General features: G+C 46.1%; 1 protein-coding gene across 1 annotated transcript; it reads left to right on the top strand.

Annotated features, from left to right (window-relative positions):
- Nucleotides 1–16,813: 16,813 nt before the first annotated feature.
- LOC144179601 (uncharacterized) lies at nt 16,814–22,412 on the top strand. Its single transcript, XM_077708019.1, has 3 exons — nt 16,814–17,100; nt 18,432–18,705; nt 21,921–22,412. Exons 1-3 carry the CDS (start codon nt 17,048–17,050, stop codon nt 21,966–21,968), a joined length of 375 nt encoding a protein of 124 aa, XP_077564145.1. The 5' UTR covers nt 16,814–17,047; the 3' UTR covers nt 21,969–22,412.
- Nucleotides 22,413–23,346: the final 934 nt, after the last annotated feature.

Here is a 23,346-nt window from a genome sequence, read left to right as displayed (position 1 = left end):
TTTTTATGCCAACGGCATTCTATGGCAAAAAAACTATGCTCCTGTGTTATCTAATGACGCCGCATACAGCACGCCCAGCAACAACACCTTAGCTGTTAAAATGAGCAATTTATTACCCTCTTTCTTCTTTCGCATTTTAGCGGCTGGTTTCATATCTGTGTTCCTTGGTCGAACCTCTCGTACCGCATTTTGACACCTTACACGCACAGCGAGGGCCCAGGTTCCGTCTGTAATTGTGCCAAAGGTGTACCCTGGATCGGTAACTGGTAATTTCGTGGCTTCAAACTGTTTTCACGTAATGGATATATATAGAATCCTTACTTGAGCTTTTACTATTTTGTGAGACGTTGACGCCACTGCCCTATAAATTGGTTGTTTGCTATAAATTGTTATTCTGCAACGTACCTCCCATTGTCAGTGGTACCGACCGAAAAGCTTAACGAGAAGCGGAGGACACATATCTTTTAGTTGGCACCAGGAAAATGCTGCGCTAAAAAATATGCTTTCAACATTTATCTCACGACCTACCGACTTCAGTGAACTCTGACTTGTGACCCCGACTGTTTCTTGCAGAGCGTTTCCCCCGCTAATTTTTTTTACTTGTTTAGAAGAGGTCTGTCTCGAAATACTCCTGTTCAAATATTTTTCTTACCAGTGTACCTCTGTGACTTCTCTGTAGAAAGGGGACGCGCAGCACGCATTCCAATATCGTATACTCTCCTGTGATTTGCTTTACCAGTCATCCATATACAAAAAAGAAAACAAATGACCGTGAGTCCTTTGTCTGGAACTTTATTAAGATAAATGTTCAGATGGGCCTTTCCATTCGTTTTAAGTAACGTTTTTGCATCTTGCGAACGAAATGCATCAAAGCACTTGGGAAATTCTTATGTTCTGCTTGAATGCAGACGCGTTGAAATAGGTCCGCGGGAATATGTTGCCTCTTAGCGCAGATATAGAAATCCATTTTCTGCGATCATTTTCATCTGAGTCATAGCTGAACCTCTATCGAAAATTGGAAATACGGCAGTTTATGATTTATTCTACGCAATGAAGTAACGAAAAAGTCATATATGTATATACATCTTTAGTAGCTCCGAGGCCTACAGTGTCTTAACGTCTCTGAGATCAGTTATTCCAATGTTCAGAATACTTAACAGTCTTCTCGAATCTATATGTTGAAGTTTAGGGTCATTTTTAGTGCTTCATCATAATTAAAATTGGGGACGACGTGATGGTTGGAATAGCTGAGAACAAAGCGCTGCCTCTCACATACGTCAAGCCGGGCACAATGGAGGGGGATTACGACTTTTTTGTGTCACGCCGGAACATTAATTCCGAAAAAAAAGTGGAGAAATACACGGTCCACGCATGAGACTTGAACGTACAAACTGCGGATGACGCGTTCCACCAACCAGTTATAAGAAACTGGTTACCGGAAATCAAAGAATCAATATCAAGCTACAGAACTCCCTGATCAAAAAAATGCCTGCTACCCATTCGGCGTACCTTCGTGATACTAACCACTTTCTACGGGAAATCCCCTGCATATAAATCCCTGCTGGCGTGTTCCTAGAAACTATAGATGTAACTTCTCTGCGCACAAATATACCTCACCGAGATGCGATTGATGCCCTGGTGCAGTCCTATAGCATACATCGACAGGACGATTCTCCAAGCCCACAAGTTATTGAAACCTTCACCAAGTAAGGCAGGAGTTTAAAAGCTTTGAATTCCACTATCAATAAAAGCACCGCGTTACGTCGACGCCATTGCTGTGTTCGAATCGTCATTTTTCTGCTGATGGGATAAACCCACTGGGGCTGACGAGCAGTTCGTATAGCGAAGTGCCAGGAACTTCCGCTAGGCATCACCGCTGTTTTCGGAGTAGCACGCAAGATATTAGTGAAATAAAAAATGCGAAATCCACCTTGAACGCAGACTTACAGCTACAAAGTTCTATACAGATTTCTCAAAAAAACATTTCGCAGTTCAAGGATTCAAACACGGGGCCACCGCCTGTCTAGGGCTCTCTATCCCGGGCGTTCTATTGACTGAGAAGGCCAGCCATTTCTAGCACGAGAGCGAATGAACGAACTCCATGGGAAGGAGAAGTGTCAAGCGGACAAATTTGGTGGAAATCACCAGGGTGAAGTAAGTTCACGCAAAAAAAAAATTCACTTAAAACTGAAGTGCAGCCTCATTTGGAGTTGATCAATTCGCTCTCGAGCTACATCCTGGTAGCGCTGCCAGGATTCGCTGCCTCCTGGTAGCGCAGTTGGTAGAGTGAGTGTCATAAAATTGCGATGGTACCGGGTTGGAATCGTGGACTGGGACGAATTTTTCTTCAACTATATCGCTTTCTTGCAAAGCTGTATGACTTTCCTTTGTAACCGTAAGGCTGCATTTAAGGTGTACGTCGAATTTTCTTTCGCAGAAACTTACTCTACCTTGTGGGTTTCTCCTAAATCTCCTCGCGTAACACGATATTTGCGCCATGCTTTTCACAGGTGATACTTCAAAACACTACTCGCTACAGTGTTGGTGACCGCAGCTAATCCAACGTAACCACAGTTGCTTAATGGATTGTTCACTATTCTTTGAAAATGGCTAACGGTGGCTGCCATGTTGCTACCACTACCTGATGTCGCAACTGCTGGCTCTTCGTATTTTCTGAAGAACCGCGGCCCTGTCGTAGTAGTTATCATTCACTCTATACCTGCTCGATAGCAAGAACTCTCCGGGTTGTTATAAGGCCACCGTAATGAGGATGGCGGTGTCTGATCGGATGTTGTGAAGAATTGACGAAGGGACGCGGAAGGCTTCTTATGACGCTGTGTATGAACCATATGTACAGCTGTAACATTTTTACTGTAATAAATTAACTGAAGTTGAGCAATTTGCGAAACGTTTTGTGAGGGCCGAAAACTTTGCTCGCCTTTTTACTATGGCGTCGGTCAAACCCTAAAACTACTTAGTGGACAGTGCTGCGTATATTAGCAACTGCTCTTTTATATGTTAATGGGCCGGCGAGACAATAAATATGTTCCGAAGGAAATGTCATAGCCATCTGCAAGGAAAGTATACGTATACCTCCATATGACGAAATCCTGCCGGTCTTCTGTACACAAAGGGCACACATTGAAATCTTTTCGACAAAACTACCTCTTGGTGAATCATTAGTAAACTCTAAATATTTGAGAATTCTTATCTACACTATAAACATATGCTTATCGGAAGTGCATCTAAACAAATCGCCACACCCACAGGAACAAACTTGAAAAATAAAGAGGCCACTGGTTCGACTGGACTTAAAATTCGGCGCCTGCTGGGAGAAAGGGCAATGCGAATTGTCCCGCCTGCATTGCGAAAAAGGCATAAAACAGCCACACACAAAAAAAACGACAATATATTGACGTTTATTGCAAAATGTAAAACGCTGGTCAAATCGGAAGTGATGTCACAAAGGTAATATGCTGCCACATGAGAAGCGCTATTGAGCAAGGTTTTCGGAAACTAATGAGGAATCGATATCCTATTTTCGAAAAATTTTCTGCAGTTAGGCGTCTCTAAAGTCGTCCAACAGCCAACTAACAAGTGCTCCAGATTTTTTTTGTTCATACAAAGCAAGCGCTGCCAGATATTAATATACTCAGGCGTAAAAACACTTAGGATAAATAGGACTGAAAGGTCCCCATAGGCATACAAATAGGCCCAATAGGCATACAATGCATTACGGCTGACCTGCGATCCCTTCCAACGTCTGCAATAGTCTGCATTCTGGCTTGCGCAATGCTGCAATGTTCTTAGTCGTTTTTCGAGCCTTATTTGAATTTCTTTGAAGTCAGTTTGATAACCAATGTTGTGACCCTTTCGGGATCTCTGCGATTCAAACCGAGCTCTATGACGCATAAAATTTAGCCACAAACAGAGTGCTGCGCTGCTGGCATAAAGTTTAATAGACCGATGTTTTCACCGAAGTTACAAAAACTCCTCTTTGCATGACGCTCTGGTTCAGTAGAGAATAAATATATTGGTCAGCTCTTTTACAAGTCAAATTTTTACAAATTTCGCACCTCATTTACATTATCGAGTTTTTCGATGCACAACTATAGCTTAGGCGTATTGCCTGAATAATTCAATAACCCCTCTCATAAAGAAACTATTCTCTAAACATTTATAGCGGAATATAAAACCATGTCTTCACCATTTACAGCTACAACTTCAGCAAAAGTTTGGCAAAGCCAGCTCATCGCGCAGGTTTTGCAATTGTACTACTGGGAATCCTTTGGATGCCTCTGAAATACGACTAATGGTGCTTTCCACGCTTTCATTGCTCCATACAGCTGGAATATATCTCGGCGTATATGTGAGCAACTGCCCAGGCATCTTGAAATATCGGCTGCACTTCGGCCGAAGATTTGTTTCTCAGAACTAAGATCAAACAATACCACCCAAGTTATTACTTGCAAGTACCTCTCGAGCACAAGTGCAGGTAAAATTATGATGATTATTTGTATCTTCTATATCAACAGGCAACGTATTTGCGTTGCACAAACCTTGAAGGTATTCTGACGTACGCCGCGGTTGGGACTAAATGGACAGACCAAATTTTGGCATGGCTAAGGTGTCGTACACGGAAGCCGAATGAAAAATATCCTAGCTTCATAGGGTACCAGCAGTGTCAGTGCCAAAGCAAGAAAAAGGTTTTGTTTTAGCGGTACAGATACTTTTTGGGTGCCTATTCGACTGGCCCTCTTGCCAGCATCATTTACTCTGCTTTCGCATTTGAAAGCATGGTGGCGCTTTACACGAAGTATTTTGATGAATTATGGGCGATGCTTGTATGATTTTTTATATAAATGTATTAGGCAGTGGTTGCGTATAATACTGTTCAAAAATGTATAAAAAATTTCAGGTAATCAATTAGAAAACGGTGCCGGATCGCTGATGACCTTCGCGCTATCTATGTTCTTTGGTTACACCAGGCACCCCAGAATGGGCTACCCAACAGGTGTGATCTATCGGTGACCGGCTGACATCACCGTAATGTGTAACCAGGGGGTCGCTCGAAACTTCGTGGTGAAGATTCACCAGTTGGTCACCAACATGCCACCACAACTGACCTCTAAATGGCCTACTATTTGGTCGGCTCTCGGTCATTAGAAACCTGCATGTCACAGGTCACCCATGAGCGACCGGCCACTTGGTTCGTGGTCTGTCAGCTTTATCGGGTAGTAATTTGTCGGTTGGGGTTATTTGTGCGTTTTTACCCGGCCGCGGTTCTGACCCAGTGGTAACTCACGGATAAATACCTGGTGTTTACTGGTAGGTCCGCCTTCCTCCTGGTATCTCCTTCAGTGTGGGTCACGTGTGTCACGTTTCTGTGGGTCACATGTTACCCTGGCGGTGGAATCCAGAATCAAAATAAACTGTGAGCAGACATTTTGGACTTGGATTTTGGGGCCTTCTCCAAATTATTGGCCTCCCAGACATAAACTACACAAATGTCCAGAAACACTCAGCTTTTATTTTCCCGCAAACTAAAAATACCGTTGTCAGGTTCCTTTTACATGCGTAAAATTAAACTTCGTTTGCTTAGCTCAGCGTCACGGCGAAAGCAATACAGGTGAATAATAAGAGGGATGATTAGATATTGCAAACTAACGCTTCGCATTGTCTATCGAGCTCGGGTGGAAGACATTACAGCACTATTTCAAGCCATTCGCTGGCCATGCAATGCCGATAACTTCCTACGGAGACATTGACCTAGAACTAGGGCAAGAAAACTCACTCCACAGAGCAAAGAAACACTTCGGCGGCAAAGAAGTAATTCGGACTCCGAAAGATATCAACGGCTGGAAGACTATGCGCGAGGTGTTCGTCCTACAGAGGACAAAAATTGGCATAGCATGGTCAATAATTTAACTAGTTTAATTGAAACAGATTTGACCAGATTGTCTCTGAGGACATACTGAGGAAGGTAATTTACTCACTCAGAGAGACGCAATAATAAGTGCGGAGCACTTTAGGGGCTCACCTTGCCGTCGAAGCTTGATGTAACAGTCGATGTCAAACGACTGCCGGAATCAGGCGGTGCCGCGAGATAACGGACCCAAGTAGAGCCCTGCATTCCGTTGTAGCGCCTCCCGTAGTGGCTTTGAAAACCAAGCAGTTTAAATAGTCATAAACGTTCGAAACCTGTATAACCCTGGCCCTTGTCATACATCTACCCGTTGTTTAGCGCAAAAGAAAAACTGCAGGTAGATTTCACGCAAAATATACGTAATTAACCGGCAGCACCGGTGTTGACTTGTTTCGGAACGCTCGTTGGGTAGGTTTTTGCGATAGTAATAAAAAAAAGTGGCAGCGCAACACCGTCACGTAAGGGAGGAAGAGAAAGCGCAAAAAGAACAGAATTCCCGCAGGCACTGCTTCAGGCAGAGGGTGCACGACGGAGTCGGGCAATTTGAATTGCTTTGGGAGGCAGCAGTGATAGGATGACGGCGCACAGCCCATTATGGTGAATAACTTTGTCTGCACATTCGTCAGCTTTCACGTTGAGTAAAACGGATTTAATTTTGTTTATGTCTTCACTCTTCCTGTGCTCTAAATGAAAGTTATCAAGACCGGGAAGTGTCGGTGTTGTTCAATGAAGAGGGCGTTGAAAAGACTTTTCCTTTCATTTTTCGCGGTTGCTATCGGCATACGAGTGGTTGTTGACTAAATATATACAATTGTAAAAACATCCAGCGCTTCATTTGGATTCCCTCTTCCATTCACCGTTTCATAGCCAAAAAACCGTGCAATGCAATTAAATCTTAGACAGATTTGATTGCGAGGTTTTAAAATTTGATGCGTTGCTATTATTTTTGCAGAAACTCACACCCGGTGGCAAAATAAACCGCGGTAGGCGAGTGCGTGGCAAAAATGATCGCCGGACTTTTAGTGTCGAAACACCGATGTGCGCTTGCGCGTCCAACCTTTGTATAACATGTTGTCTTTTGCTTCACTTCAAGCGGCAAAGCGGATAGCCATGAGGTCTTGTCGCTTTGGGTCACATTTTATTCTCAATTCAACTCTCTGAAACACACTTCAGCGGCGAGGGTGATGCTTGCTTAGCTCTATATGCCTGGGTCTGACAAAAAAGGCACTGCGAGGGGATTTTAATATCTTACTTGTAATTGCGATAGACTTTGTTTATTGTTTGTGAGTTTTACCGCGCGGATGCTATACAGGTGATGAGGCGCGCCGTAGTGGAGAGCTCCGGAATACTTTTAGCCTCCTGGGAATGTTTAAGGTGCGCCGAAATGTCAAACACACTGGCGTTTTCGCTTTTCGCATCAATCAGAAAAGCGGCCGCCACGGCCAAGAATCAAACCCGCATCCTTGGGTTAAGCACCACTGAGCCAACGCGGCGAGTGATAGTGGTTGTTTGACTGTCCAAAAGCGAAACTTTTGGTCTGTGTCTGTGACAATCAATGCAACACGTATTGCAACCTATTATTTATTTATTTTTTTGCCAAACTCATGACTGCGAGGATCTCTCTTCCCGATTTCAATCCGCTAATACCTGTTTTATTACCTGCACAAAGTTACATTTTAGCACGCTTTATTCAAGTAAACTATTTCTCGCCTCAGTTCCCCTCCGCTTTGTTCGCTCATTTTTAGTTCCCAACGAACTTCGTGTTTTAGGCAATACATACAAAGACACGATGCGCTTTTCTGATGGAGGCGAAAAGCAAAAACGCCCGTGTGTACGAGATTTCGGCGCACGTTAAAGATCCCCAGGTGGTCAAAATTAATCCGGAGCCCTCCACTACGGCGCGCCTCATCGCCTGCGTTGCGTCGGCGCGTTAAACCCCACAATCAATCAACAAAGACGCGATGGAATGTATGTGGCAGAAATTCGTCGCCGAGACCGCCAAGATATGTCATCTGTCCAATCGGGAGAGAGCGAGCAACAAAATGTCCACCCTCGCCGTTCGCCGCCGAGGCGTGTGCGATCGAAGCATGTCAGCAAAGAAACCGCAAGCCACGGCCGGTCGCTGGCAAAACTCTGAATATAATCTGTCGTTCCGCTTGAAGTTAAGGGAAAAAAAAAACAGGATATAGAGGTCAGTTGGACGTGCAAGCGCACATGGCTGTCTCGACACGAGAGGTGCAACGTTAGGTGGCGCGGCGATGCATTTGCCCTCGCGCTCGCCTATCCGGCCTATTTTGCCGGCGCGCAGAGACGATTAAAAAAACGCTTTTCTAAAGCGGGGTACTGCTATGTTTGAAAGTATGTTTGATATGAAATACACGACGCTTTCGGCCACTGTCTGAAAAGCTGACAGGAACCATTTGTAATGAAGGGGCCCCACACTTCTCACCACGTGCATGCTACCTCCCCTGAGCCCAGGTGGCCATCCCGAAAAACTCGGACGTCTCCACGGCGGTGAAGACTCACTAGCCTTTGCTGGCGAAAGGGGTCAAATGCCATCCATACTTGTAAGAGCTCCTACGCCTCTGAGCTATCAGTGGCAAAAAAGTACTCTTCTGAATGATAAGTGAATATCTCAGAAGCAAAACATGGTTCTATGAAAGGCCAAGCCAGAAAATCAGCGGCTGATAAACTAATAAAAATCTCGTGGACTTTGCTAAGATATATTTTATGCATACAATTTTGGCCTACCGAGAAGTTTATATGATCACTTCAACTACTGTGGTCTGTACTGTACGAACTACCCCAGAACACAATTTAACTATTAAAATTTTTTAAAATGGTGGAAGCATCCACTTACGGTTCTGGCGAAATTGGGAAAGTATTTGCTACCAAATTTGGAAGAGTAATGATGTGGACAATCGTCGACATTTTGGTCCCAAAGGACCCCGATGGGGCACCACTAAAATCTTCCTCTAAAGCTAAGAAGATCGAACCGTCTGAAAAGCAATGAAGCAATATCATTTTATCTCGGTTTTGTAGTTTTGAGTAACAAAACCGCAATTATCTTTACGAAAGCAATATACTTGTTACCCTTGCTGTTTAAACTCCTTCGTAATTTTATGGGCTACATTTTTTTCCTTTTATTGTTCGCATTTTCCTGCCTTGCTCAAGCACAGAGATGCGGACAAACATACGGTGTCTACAATAACTGGGATCACTAGGTCAGATAGAAGAACATTGCGGAAGCCTACATTGAACAAGGCCCACTGACTGAAGCAATGGGGGTTTCGGCGGACCAAGATATATAAATCTTCATTGCGTTCTGCGCGTGGTATACAAAGCTCCACGCTGCACAAAAGCCTTACTTCGAACATTCGAAAAAGCGATCCGAAAGCTAAAAGGCAATACAAAGCCGGCCACGCCTAAAAGGAGGCCGACCAAAAAAATGCAATAAGAGAAAACTAACACTGTAAACTTGTGGCGGTCCAGAAGAAGAAATGAAAATCCACTTCTAAGCCGGAATTTCAAGGTATACTGAACTTTGTGAGAATAATTTGAAATGAACTCTGTGGGGGAACTGTATTTGGCCGATATTTTTCAGGTCTGTAGTCTCAAACATTGGAGAAAGAGATTTAAAGTTCAACAACGTCTCCTCATCACGGTCATCGCTAACGTTGCGAAAATAAAAGGTCATGTGAGGTTCGCGCAGCTGTACTCCTGGTGAAGTTAAAATCACCTAATAAATAAAGTAGTAAAGACTTTACCCGATAAGTGAGGCCGCGGAAAATCCGTGACATAATAAAAGACAACTTTGTGCATATTTATGCCGGTTATCATTTATGAGCCGGTTTAGGTGCGCAAACTCAGCAAATACTTTTGTAGATTTCTCTGCTGAAGGTAGTGATGAAAGTAGTAGTCGTGGATATACGTACGAATGTCCGCGGACATTTCATAACTGCCATAGTGTTATTTTCCTTCACTTCGATACATTTCCAAGAAATATTTATAATTTTTGTTTTCATTTTGCATACTATTGCTTTAGCAGTTGCGTAAACATCATTGAACGCTTTGCTTTGCGTTGATTGCCACCTAGGGGTCGAATCCTCCTGTTTTGATTAATCTATTGATTGATTAAATTATTAATTGTTGGGTTTAACGCGCCGACGCAACGCCGGCGATGAGGCGCGCCATAGTGGAGGTCTCCGGGTTAATTTCGACCACCTGGGGATCTTTAGCGTGCGGCGAAATCTCGTACACACGGGCGTTTTTGCTTTTCGCCTCCACCAGAAAAGCGGCTGCCACGGCCGGGAATCGAACCCGCCTCCTCGTGGTCAGCGGCACAACGCCTTAGCCACTTAGCCACCACTCAAACTAACGCGTAAGACTTGAAGGTAGCAAAGCTGTACGCGACCTTTCCGACCGTCACGAAGGTTTGAGCCCACGATTCCAGCAGATATTTGTCTGCTTCGCTGCTGCAACGACATTTACTCCATCATTGTTGCTACAAGTGCGAGCTTCCTTCATTTTTTGGAACTAATAAGTATTGGACACAATTTTGAAAGGGGGTAGGCTATGACGTGCCTTTCGTGCTCCTAGCAAGTATTGCCACGATTACGGCGAACGCTGAAGGTTTTTGTTTTGCCGATCTCCGCCAACCACGCTAAGTGGGTAGGCGTCACTTGACAAACGTGCACCAAGCATGATAAGCGGTCGTCGCGAGGCACGCACACACGAGTTCTAAGCGTTTTTTTTCGGTTTTGTTGTCTGTCGGCCGGTCGCCCCGTGGCCGGTGCTCCAGCGCGCGTGCTCGGCAATTTACGGGCATTTGTAACTGCGGACACAAAAATTACGCTTTGATAATCAGCTTCGCTGTTAAAAGTCCCGTTCCGTAACTTGCGGCGTCCACAGACACGTCCCGGATTGTAAGGCAATCCCCAAGAGACTGCGTGGTAACACGAGGCGCGGCGCTGCAGAAGCATGCATGATGTGGCATGGTGTATTTCATGCCGGTGACGCCAGTCTTGCAACCCGTTGTACACTGAGTACGTGCCGTGGCCAGTGCAGGCTGAACGCAGGGGCTGGCTTGGTGTTTCCCGGCATTCAGGAAACCTTACGTGATATAATTTCCGAATACCTCGAAGCAGAGCGGTACATCACGCTATGTCGAATGCGTAGAAGCTAAACAGATGGTTTTTTTAGCTGGCCATTGCCTTCTGTATTTTGTTAATGCCTAACGTATTCGTCTCGAACGGCCAACCAAACCCCTTCCTTCACACTAAACTTTTGTACACCCTTTTTGGCCGAGAAGGGTGAAAAAATTTTGTCCTATGGCTAACACCCTTAAAAGGTGTTTTAGCAACAAAAGGGTGTACGGTAGAAAAAAGGGTGTTGTGCTCAACACCCTAATAAAGGTTGTTGAGGATGCTTACCACCCTAAAAAAAAGGGTGTTGAGCATCCTCACACCCTTTTTTTAAGGAGATGGCATGCCCACTGGCAAAGTGAATTGGCGGAGCGCGCAGCATTCAATACAAACACTCAATTCGCACTAGTTACAGTTGGAACACAAATCAATTGAGAAAAAAAACGTTTAAGTTTAACTGCCATTTAAATACCCGGACAAAAAGTCCAACAAGACTTTCCTGTTGGGCTGACAGCACGCCTGTGGGGCCAATAAGAAATTCTGTCGGCACTCTATCGTTCCAATAGCCTAGTCTTCAAACAGGGAGCTTAACCTTGATGGCGTTTGTGGGGCCAATAAGAAGCTCTGTCGGCACTCTATCGTCCCAACAGCGTAGTCTTCCGACAGGGAGTTTAACCGTGATGGCGTTTACCGGCTCGCCAACACGATCAGTGAACGCCAACAGACGCCTTGTTGGTAATCAGCGGCGCGAGCGCACCATCAGACAGAACCGACAGACGCCCTGAAGGTGCTTTTTAGGGCCTAAACAGCAGCGTCTATGTCTGGCATAGACGCTAAACGTCAACGTTTGTGTTGTGATTTTTCTCTTCAATAAGTAACAGTCAGACGGACGATAACATAACGATGTCAAGATATGCTTTGGCTCATACCACGGCAAGCACAATAGTTTGTTGCTGCAGCCTCGGTTGCTCTTCGTCAAGAACAAACTGAATCGGCTGTACAGCTTTCTTCGAGGGCGTGTATGCAGGGGTTCTATCTTCCTTTTTTGCACAGGCCGCCCGGGGCGGCCCCTGTAAAATCTTTTTCGCTCGTCGCTGCCGTCCACGGTACCTGTTTGCTGTACCTATTATGTCGCCGCCACAGCATGATTCGGTCGCTATCTAATATTGCCTTGCATTATCCCCACTTGTTACAAATTCAGAGGGTTTCGCACTGTTAGCAGTCGTTTTACACGACGGGTTTGATGCGCCTGGCATGCCCGGAGTGACATCGCTTGTAGTATTAGCGCGACGTTGCTTGTCTGCAAGACGGTGCCGGACAAACAAGCGTTATCAACGCCAGAATTCTAACGGCACATTCCATTTCATTCGTGGCTACCGTGGCTTGCGCAGAAAAGGTCGGGTTGACCTGCGATAGCTTTTCTTGAGTCTAATAAGGGAGCTTTGGCTCAATCGCTTGCAGCGCTAGCAATGTGGCCTCGTCTGCAAGATCGGTGCGTGAGAAATAAGCGTTAGGACAGCCAAAATTTCAAAAATGCAGCATAAACTACACACAAACGACAAGATTCGTTGACAACTTACGTAAGTATACAGTTGTCTTAGCCGACCCCTCACCGCTCGCTAAGATAGCTCAGTCTCCCTCCCAAGTACTGACCGAGCCCAATGCTGCTTAGCTTCGGTGATCGGACGAGAACCGGCGTATTCAGCATGGTATGCCCTCACCGCTCGCTAAGATAGCTCAGTTTTAAATTGCACACGGGTACACTTTCAGTCGCTACTTGGATGAATGAAAGGGGGCTCTCGGTTCCATGGGGAACCGACTGCCCCATTTGCAAACAACCCGAAACTGTGGAGCATGTTTTTCTTCATTGTTGGGCCGCAGTGTTCCTTTGGGATGTCCTCCAACGGTCACTCCAGAAAGATTTTCCACTTAGTCCACACGGTATTCGTTTTTTGTGCATTGATAGAGAGGATGGTGTACCATTTGACAGTGTCATGTTGTTAGGTCTGCACAGCATTTGGTGTTCTCGCATGGCTTGGCTGCATTGCGATGTCGACGCGCGACCAACGAGACAGTATTTTAGGGAAAGTGTGTCACAGTTTGTTGAAGTTCAGAGAGCGAAGAACTCTCTGCCAGAGTGGTTGTCTAAAATTGAACCCCTTACTACGCTTAGGGAATTTTAAATGACAACACCGGCCCTGGGGGGCATGGCGGCATTACTGTGATTTTTTTCTTTGTCGTTGTACCTGGTACCTTGTGTTGCTGTCCGAGATGGGCAATAAAGAAAAAAAAAAAAGCTAAGATAGCTCAGTGGTAGCGCGTCCGGTTACTGTTTTGAAGGTCCATGGTTCGATTCCTCGTCGAACCTCGCTTTTTTTTTTTTCGGCCGAGGATTTTATTAGCTCTTTTTTTTAAGACCAGGGTAAGCGCCTGTTGCTTGCTTTCCATCACGCCGACATTTCCCACCCTCTTCCTAAACCCAAAGTAGCTTGTTGTCTCACCCCTTCTCCCTTGAGAAGCCCGCCGTGAAAACACAACCAAAACAAACGTCGAAACTTCTTTACAATATCAGTATATATGTCAGTTACTTTATGTGTATTCCCTTTTGCGTTTAAAAACCTCAAATTCAAGTTATAAACACCTTTCAGACTTTGAAATCAGAAAGATAGTTACCAATATTACAGCACTAACACAATTTCTGTCAAACATAAAGGTGCTGCTATTGAAGTCTGGCAACTATCTCTCACTTTTTGCGTGTTTGTTCATGGCGTTAGGGTCCCTAGAAATTGTGCTAGTCTGCCGTCCGCGCTCTTTCTCTATGGGAAGGCGTGTCCGCGCCGCTGATGCACGCACAGCGCTGCGCAGAGGGCGCTGCGAGCAATCGGAGCGCCCGAGCGGCCGGAGCAAGAGCGGCCGCAGGCCGGCCTGTGCCGCGCGCTACTGCCGCGGAGCGCGAGCGCGCATCGGGGTTTGTTGGCCACTTAGAGCGGTGAAATGGAATGGTACGAGGTACATCAGCTCACAATTGAAGGTACGATAGTACTGTACATCAGCTAACAATTGAAGGTACGGTAGTACTGTCAGACCTTTTAGTTTCACGCCCCGAGTTTTTCGCGAATTGGGCTACGGAGCCTCTTTGCGGCCGTTGAATTTCGCGAGTGAGACTGAAAAACCGCAGCAACCAGCGTAGCCGTTTCACTACCACCGCTTGGACCATTATTAAAGTAAAGCTTTCTATGCCTCACTGATGGCCTATGTCGCCTCGAAAAAGAACTGCGGGAAAGCCAACTGTCTCTGACGACGGTGATGTTTGTGAGTAAAGTGAGAGGGAAAAAAATGCTTCCCGTGATCAGAATCGAAGCTGGCTCCATCGCGTTTTGAAGCCGACGTCTATCTCAATGCGCAATTCCAACATGGTCAAAGCAATTTGGATTTGGAGAGGAGTGCATGGACGTGCACATGTAATTAGTCAGAAAAATTATCCACTCCTCCACTCCGCAACGATGGTTGAACACGAAGCTTTCTTCGCGTGAAATCAACGGCAAAGGGTCGATTTCAAGTCTGGCGCGATCATAAGTACAAAATGCGTGCGAGCCAAAGTGAAAGCTCAATGAGTCAAAGTCAAAACTCAGACGACAAGGAAGCGCTCACAAGAAAGCTTCGCGTTCAACCACCAATGTTCAGACAGTGAGATCCCTTTCAAAAAGAACTCCCTGCGGCACCAGAAGCTGTGTTTGTTCCGCATCGAAACTACCGGGTCATTCCCGAACGTCATTGACGGTGACAAGCACGCAGCCGGCTGGTAGGCTGACAAGAAGAAAAGCGAAAGCTTGAGTAAAATGTTGTGCCAGCAAAAACTTGTTCCTATATACTGTGGGCAGAGTGCGGGGGGAGGGGGAATAAAGCAAGGTATATATGGTCATGACAGTATAAATAAACCTCAATATTTTTACTCCTTGGTTTCAAACAGCCACGATTATATGATTGGCCATAACACAAATATTCTCCCGTTTTGCTTTCCCCGCGTGCGTCTCGCAATTCTCTCCGAGTGTGTGGGTGATCAAAAAGAACCTAATGACTTGCAAGCGAAGTTACTGATTTGCAGCCGGGTTTTATTAAAAATCAGTTTCACGTACCCAATGCTGGCGAATGTTTCAAATCGTGGTATTCACGAAAATTACAGGCACGCAGAAGAGGTTTGATAGTACCCAAATTTTTGAAAATTTCGAGGTAAGCGCGTTGGGTTAAGCGAAATGCGAAAAATGTATGGCCAGATCACTGGAATAAGAGCTAGTGCTGGTAACAAACGCTCCAATGCACAGTGACGCTTCCGGAATACAGGCAAAAATAATGTGCAGAAAAAACAATTTTTTTAGGTATTGCGGAAAAAGAACTGCGTGATGCTCGCCTGTTTCGCGTTCGCATCTGGTCCCAAAAAAGTGTTCTCGAGCTTCTCAATGCCGCATCAACTGTTGGTCGCCAACGCTATATTCTATCTTTGCTGTGAAGCAGGCAAAGCATATGTTTTTCTTGTTCCTGCCGTTTTTGGGACTTTTTGAGACACGTCGTCGTCCACATGATCAGAAGCGTCTTCCCCAGCTATATCAACGATGTAGGCGCCGGACAGCACTCCGCTAACGGGACATCGGCCGCGCACAGTGCGTACCCCGTGCAAATTTGCCGTTCGCGACGGTGTTCGGCGCGTAATGGGAGCTAAGCTTTAACCGAGAGCTTATCAGCTGCCTGCAGCTAATGTTGCATTGCGTCCTATTGTCAACATTTCGAGATATCCGTGATCCCCGAAAAGACGTTTCGAGACAAAGGGTAGAAAATGTCGCCTATGGCAGGTATATGCACGGCAAAAAAAGGTTTCGACTTAACCGATATTTCGAGATATCCGAGTTCGAGTTATGGAGAAATCACTGTATCTGATGACTGAAGGTGATAAAACTTCGTATGCATGTGCACACGTCTTGTTTTTTTATTCGGCATTTACATTTAACAGATTCCCAGCTGACTGGACGTAACTGAGGGGGCCGCGAAGACGTGTGCTTAAGGGCCTCCAGATCAACGATGCGAAAGGTCAGGAGGCACTGGTTCGAGCTGCTTTATTTACATACACGTACAGGGGACAACATCTTGGGAAACTTGCAAAGAAAGACGGTTCCAAAGAGCCATAGAAAAAAGCGGAGCGCCGCCACACACCACACACATTTTCACGCGCTGACTAATCCATCAGTTAACAACGGCGGGGGTATTCACAAAGAACGGTTGTTTGCTAGCTGAAGTCCCGCATGATATTTCCAAGCTGGAAAACGATGCCTTGCCGGCAGTGTTCACGAAGCCCCCGAGTATGTGTCGAAATCGGTTCGACACATACTCGGGGGCTAGCATAGCGACACGATTCCGCGGTTTTTACAAGGCTCGATCCTTCATAATACGCGAAAACGTACTCCTGTCACTTCACGCTCCGGTTAAAACACTTCGTACTGGTAAGAACCAACTTATTTGGCTAATCTGGTTTGTCGACAGAAACGGATAGGGTTCGAAAAGGGGCAGTTAAAATGGGCTGAACCCGCCCAGAAATAGGGCAGAACTACGAAGGCAGCAGCGGCACGGCAGAGCGCCGTCCGCCGCTGCCCATCGCGCCGGCCGGCCACCGCGCTCCGATTGACTGCAGCGCCGCCGCTGCATGCATCACGGAGGAGCCCCCTTCGCGGCCGGCGGACGGCAGACTAGCACATATTTCTAGGGCCCCTAATGGCGTGTTGTGCCGAGTGGTTGCTGTTCAGTTTTATCTATTTCAAGCTTAAATCATAGTTATAAAAGCTTTATGGGTGATGTCTACCCTTCCAACCTACGCGTGTGTCGAACATGGAGACCCGGGAAGAACGATCATCGCCGCATAAAATAGTGCGCGTCAAAAGTGGATGACATTGCGTTCGAACAAAGCCTGCTGCCTGTTCGTGTCCGCGAGATGAAGACGACAGTGAAGGAGAATCGTACGTTGGAAACATCGTTTTTGCTAGGGTAAGTACGCATTTTTTTTTATTCTGTATTTGGTTGGAACGAGTTCAGTGGTTCGCTAGACCCCCATCTCATTTACTCTGAGAGCCTAGGTGATTTAGCATACTTGTTTCGCGCCCAGTCCACCGATTCCGCAGAAGTCAGCATCAATTTACGCTGAAGCTAGACCTTGGCTACGATGCTCGCGCTGTAGTACACGGCTGCTAAAAAAAAAAGAAAGCGTACACTTGATTCTTTGGCTGGCGTCTCGTAGGTGGTGTGAAGTCTCCCCCCTACCCGAATTCCGTGCACTGCGCTTCGCAGCTATTGCGCTCGCGAGACCGGCTGCCGCCGTTGCGACCTTGCGGTCTTCGGGCCGCGATATGCGTGCCGTTCTCGTGACGCTCGGCCACAGCGTCGTGAAATCGCTCGCCAACGCACCCCGACAGCGTATGCGTCGACCGGGTGCTGGCGGAGTTGTGCTGGAAGAAAAGCAGGCAAGAGATGAGGACGCAGGAGGTGTAGTGAAACAGATGAGAATTTACAAAGTGCAAAGGAGAGAAAATAGTATGCAAGGGCAGTAAACGGTGAGAGTTCGGGCCGCGCGCCAGCGAGCGCGGGCGGCGATTTCACGACGCCTGAAGTTGCCGAGCTTCACGAGTCCGGCGCGAATATGACGACGCCCGTCTGAGAGTTCATGGAGGTATAGAATTCACATACGTGCAAATTGAAGGTGAAATGCGCGCATGTGGCCTCGCAGGGAGCTGGCATAGTCTCGGGGTAGTGGGGGAGATTTCACAACGCCTACGAGGCGCCTGCCGATTCCGTCAGAGTAGCTCTCGGGAAGTCTGGGGCTTGATATCAGAGGCATATTTATTGTTTAAATTAGTGCAGAAAATTTAGCGAATTCGCAAGTTCTCATTTTCGCAAAACCGCAGGCCATACAGACTAACAAGAAAGCTGTAGGCACTCACTCAACTCGATTTATATTTGAGAATTGAACGTGCAGATACAAGTCAGACATTGAAATGGAGGAGCCTCAACTTTCACACACCAGAACCTATTGAAAGCAAGGGATGCAGATTAGCTGCTAGCATGCGTTCCATGCAAATTAGCTCAGCAGTGAGCTTTGCATATATCATGCATACCCCACTCACAGTACCTGCGGGTCTATTAAATACATTCTTACTGTGACCTAAATTTCACTTGGGGTGTTCCGGGATTGTTCTTATTAGTGCCTTGGAGGTTACTGTCTTTAAGCGATTAAAAATCTACTTGATGTAAGCATTCGTGCTTTGTGTGTGCTCTTCTTGTATTTCAACAAGTGTCAGCACACTCAGATTATGCACCTGCAGGTGCTGCTGCTGGCTGTCCTGGGTCGGCTGCCTTCCAATCCAGTTTCAAAGGCTTTGCCAGGGCCTCCCTTGGCCAACCGACACTGCACCTGCTGTACCCAAGTACTGCCTGGCCTTTCGTTGGGGCTCTGTACGCTTTGCCGCCAGGAATGATCATTCCTTCATCCATCATCTGGCCACTTGGACCACCCGTTCAGAAGCCAGCGCATTTGCTCGACACATCGGTCCAGGCACTCCTGCCATACCGGTGCACCCACCGATTATGTACTTTCAGGTTAGTTATTGCATGTTGTGGAACCTGCCATGATGTATACCTGTTAGCAGTGCTGTGGCCTCTGATTATTTGAAACATTTTCATGAAGCAGTGTTGTGCGTTTGGAGTGTGTCATTGCTTAGCAGAGATATTGAAGAGAATCTGGGACCGATGACTAAAGGGCAAAAAGAGAAATTGGACTGACTTTGAAGCAAGTATTCGTATCTAATCAAGCCAAGCAAACATTTAGGATCTCTCGATATGGTTTTGAACTTGCAATAAAAACTGGTGTAGAACTACTTTCCATTTTAAGTAAGCTAACAATTTTATCTACTTAAGATCATACTGATATTAATCATACTATACCGAAAAGTACATCCCGCAGTCTGTAGAATTCCGACAGCACTTTTTTCGCAGTCTCTCATGAGAGGCACTATTCTCAATAATTGGAAGATAGTCGAGGTAGCACCAATCTTTAAATCAGGAGACTGTACTTCACCATTAAATTTCCCTAACAAGCAACATATGCAAGGTCGGGGAGCGTTGTCATCCACTCTCAGGTGGCTAATTATTTATAAAATCACAATAGCACATTCGAATATCACCACGGTTTTCACAAGGGTTACTTGAGAAACACAACTTTCAGGATTTGTTCACGATCGACATTGATCCATTGACGCAGGCTTACAAACTGCGGTAGTTCTCGATTTTGGTAAAGCATTCAATCGCATTGCACACTACAGACTACTTTTCAAACTTCACCCTAATGTCCTCACTTGAGCGAAAGATTTTCATTCTTCTCAAATGCAGTTTACTTCTCCTAATAACTGTATACTTCTTTTGCTCGTGCCACTTTGTTGTCCCCCCAGGCAGGTTGCTTGGTCTATCTTCCATCTTGCATATCCTCCCATGTAGGTCTATTTGCAGATGATATTGTAATTTATCACACAATTTCTTTCAACTACTACCGTCAATGCTTTCAATCTGATCTTAACACAATTAACTCCTGGTGCTGCAAATGGCTAATGTCGCTTGTCTCTAAAACAAAGTGCATGACTTTAACGGTGGCAAGTCTCGGATTGTAAATACTTACTTCATTAACAACAGCCTGATTACCTCTTGAGACAAAGGTGTTTTGGTAGGCCGGTAGGGGAGGGGGGATTGCATGGTGGATTTCAAAAGGTAGATCAATTGGGAAAATAAGACGTGTGATTAATATTTTCATTTGCACCCCAAAGCTCGCTTTATTTCATATGTTTAACTGACTGCAGTGGCTAGGGTGGTGTCCTGTGGAGGCGAATGTTGGTTACATACCGCTTGGTGTGGCCGCTTTTCAGATGGAGGCAACACGTTAAGACGCCTGTGTTTTGAGATTTCGGTCCGCACAAAAATACCCAGGTGGTCAAAATTAATGCGAAGCCTTCCCCTACAGTCCTCCCCATTACCCGAAAGTAGCTTGGGCGTGTTAAACTACCGTTTTTTTCTTTCTTCATGTTTTTGGAATATTACCTGCTGCTGTAGCAGGTGCAACATAAAGGTGAAATTGTGCATGTTTCCAAGAGCTAAATATAAAGGCCATATTGAAGTGCGTTTATGGGTCTATCTCATAGCAGTAGTGAAAGGTTATATACTCTGGTGCAGGTTAAGAACGGCAATGGCTCATGTAGTGTAGTCCAGTGTTTGACAAAATGCCGTGTAGGCAGGTAAAAGCATTATTGCAATGATGAAACGTAGGTCACTGACCAAGTCAAAAAACCCATTTAACGGTTTGGTGCTTGTTCACGGTGAGCATGTGTCGTGGAAAACGAAGCTATATATTTGGCATTACGCAGTGCAATGAGTTTGCATAGATATGGTGCGGATTGCCATCCATTATATTGATAATGTTGGGCGTCGTCTGAACGATGAGGGACTCGAGCAGTAATCGAGAAGATAGATTGCACTCAGTTGTCAGTAATTTCGCCTTGTTCCAGTCGACCACGTGTCCCGTCCTCTCACGGTGATCTGCCAGTGCACTTGTTTTTGCATGGCCCTTGTTCACTTCGTTCCAGTGCTGCGTTAATCTTCTGTGCAGATTGCCCGTTTCGCCAATGTACACTGATTTGCATTCAGGGCATGGAATCTATAAACAACACCCGAAAGCTTGGAGCGTGAGAGGGGGTCCTTCACGCTGACAATGTCAGAATGCAGCTTGCTAGATGTATGCAGATGTATGCACTGCGTTTCTTGAAAACGCGTGCGAGAGTTTCACTGATGTGTGGGACGTAGGTAATTGCTGCACGTTTTGATGCAGTCCTTGTGGCTGCCTAAAGCATTGTATTCAAAAAGAAGCTAAGAGGGCGACTAGCAGGAATCCGCATTGACATTAGCAGGCAGAAGCGTCCACAAGGCCTGTGTCAAGACGTGCTGCAATTCTCATCCTACACATCAATCAAGCTTTTGCACGCATTTTCAAGAAACACAGTGTGCACATCGTGCACGTGCCCACTAGCAAGCTACGTTCTGACATTGTCAGCGTGAAAGACCCCCTCTCACGTTTCAAGCTTCCAGGTGTTTATTAGATTCCGTGCGCCGAATGCAAATCAGTGTACATTGGCGAAACAGGCAATCTGCACAGAAGATTAATGTAGCACCGGAACGAAGTGAACAAGGGCCATGCAAAAACGAAGCCCAAACCAGCCCTGACACCAGAGAAGGTCACATCCCTGAAAGGTATTGCATGTGATATCTGGCATCAGAACTCATAGCTAACTCATAATTTCGCAAAAGCAAGCATCCCCTAATATGAAACTTCTGGCACAATAAATGGTCTCACATATGAGAGTTTTAGCAGTCCGTCCGTTCCGTCACGTACGTAGCTAGCGTGTTTACCGGGACCCGTCTGGGCACTTAGGCATTCTTCACAGTAGGGGGATTAGTTCCGCACGCCTGCCTTCGCCATGTCCGCGCCTCCTCGCCGTTACTGCGCGCGCAAGCGCAGACCGGTCCCGGTAAACCCGGTAACAACGGAACGGACGGACTGCTAAAACTCTCTTGTGCCTGAATGCCATTCATGAATAATGGTTTGCTGCGGGCCCAGCATGGGTTAGCTTGCAAGAAAAAATGCTACAGGGTATTAGTTTGTTCCCCAAAGTGTTGCTTTTTACTGGCAACCTGTTTGGCAATATTTGTTACCCTTTTACCACATGGTCTTTTGTTCACAAGGTCATTGAACCCTTAATTCTCTCTATCTACAGCTCTTTTTCAGATCTATGTGGCCAGGCTGCGTCTGCGGAGCCCACTGAAGCCAGGCTAAAGGTGGTGCGAAAGCACCTTTCGCAAAAGCACGGCGACATGCAGTGCAAATAAATGAGTGAGCAGCACAAAATGAACTTGTCTATTTTTATTTTGCTAAAAGGCCTACATACTTGCCAAACTTGTAAACCAGTTCCACACCTCACAGCATGTGTCCTAAGTCAATCTCGTCATCGGACCTATAGCTTCACCAACAGACTGCATTCAGACCAACATACTGCATTCAGACCGACAGACTGCATTCAGACCGACAGACTGCATTCAGACCGACAGACTGCCATCAGACCAACAGACTGCCATCAGACCAACAGACTGCCATCAGACCGACAGACTGCCATCAGGCCAACAGGCTGCCATCAGACCAACAGACCGATATGCCGAATTTCCGGATTGGCTGTCGGTCCAACAGCCTGAATGTCTGTTGGGATTTCTCTTGGGGTACGTATTTTTACCTCAAATGTATCAGCAGTTTTTTTTCGCCAAATAATGGGTACATGTATGACCAGTGCTACCTTTTACAGGAGTTTGAAACGGTTCTGCTAATGCAAACCTCTTGTCCATGTACTATTTTCACTTTTACCACGAAGACTCAGTCGAGGCACGGTGCAAGATATACTGTTAGGTCAGGACACAGCTTGAAAACAATCCTGTACTCCTCTTTTTAATAAATTCGGCAAACTGATGCCGCTGAGACGGTAGACTGCAGAACCCTGCAGCGGCAGAGAGAAAAAGCTGCCCGAGCGCCGGCCACTAGGAGGTGTTCGGATCTTTTCGGCTCCTTGTCGGGCCTTCGCGGTAGCTTCAGAAAGCGGTCGTCTGCTCGATGTCTGCTCACCGCGTCTTCGCTGGTTCGGCGGCCCGGTGGAGCAGACGATAATTTGAAGAAAGCCTTGCGAAAGCCTTCGCTCTCGCCCGACTGTTCCAACGTGTTCTAGGCATGTTATTTGAGTTGGTAACAATTAAAAGAAAGCATAAAACACTAACCGGAAGGGAATGTGTGCCGCGGTAGCCATTTAGCTCTCATACAAGGGAGATTTTATGCTTGTGTCACAAAAATTGGGCGGAAATGCCTTAATGAGTGCGTACTGCAATGGCTGGCAAGAAACACCCATTAGGTAACGTTCCCTGCAATCCTAAACGAATGAATGCGTGCTCTGCACCTATATCCCCAGCAGAAAATTATGCTTCTCGCAGTCAGCATTTCTCTGAGGGTGCGATTGGTCGAAAGGGTATTTTAGGAGATTGTAGGAGCTTAGGGGTACTACTGAATGTCGAAGAGGTGCGCGCTCGCAGACGATGCAGTGTCATCGATTTCACCGTTGGTGACAGCCCCAGCAGCAGCAAAAAGAAAGCGTCCGCTCCCGGAAC

Source organism: Haemaphysalis longicornis, unplaced genomic scaffold, assembly GCF_048455015.1.
Source record: "Haemaphysalis longicornis isolate Haplotype H1 unplaced genomic scaffold, Haemaphysalis longicornis Haplotype H1 scaffold_4, whole genome shotgun sequence".
Lineage (NCBI taxonomy): Eukaryota > Metazoa > Arthropoda > Arachnida > Ixodida > Ixodidae > Haemaphysalis > Haemaphysalis longicornis.
The sequence above is the reverse complement of the archived record's forward strand: the minus strand, read 5'-3'. Positions and strand labels throughout refer to the sequence as shown.

Bases quoted from the DNA above. Each gene is read 5' to 3' on its own strand.
- LOC144179601 (XM_077708019.1), top strand. From the start codon at position 17,048: ATGAAGACGACAGTGAAGGAGAATCGTACGTTGGAAACATCGTTTTTG. The intron at 17,101-18,431 runs GTAAGTACGCAT...ATGCACCTGCAG, and splicing joins GAAACATCGTTTTTGCTAGG to GTGCTGCTGCTGGCTGTCCT. The intron at 18,706-21,920 runs GTTAGTTATTGC...CTCTATCTACAG, and splicing joins CACCGATTATGTACTTTCAG to CTCTTTTTCAGATCTATGTG.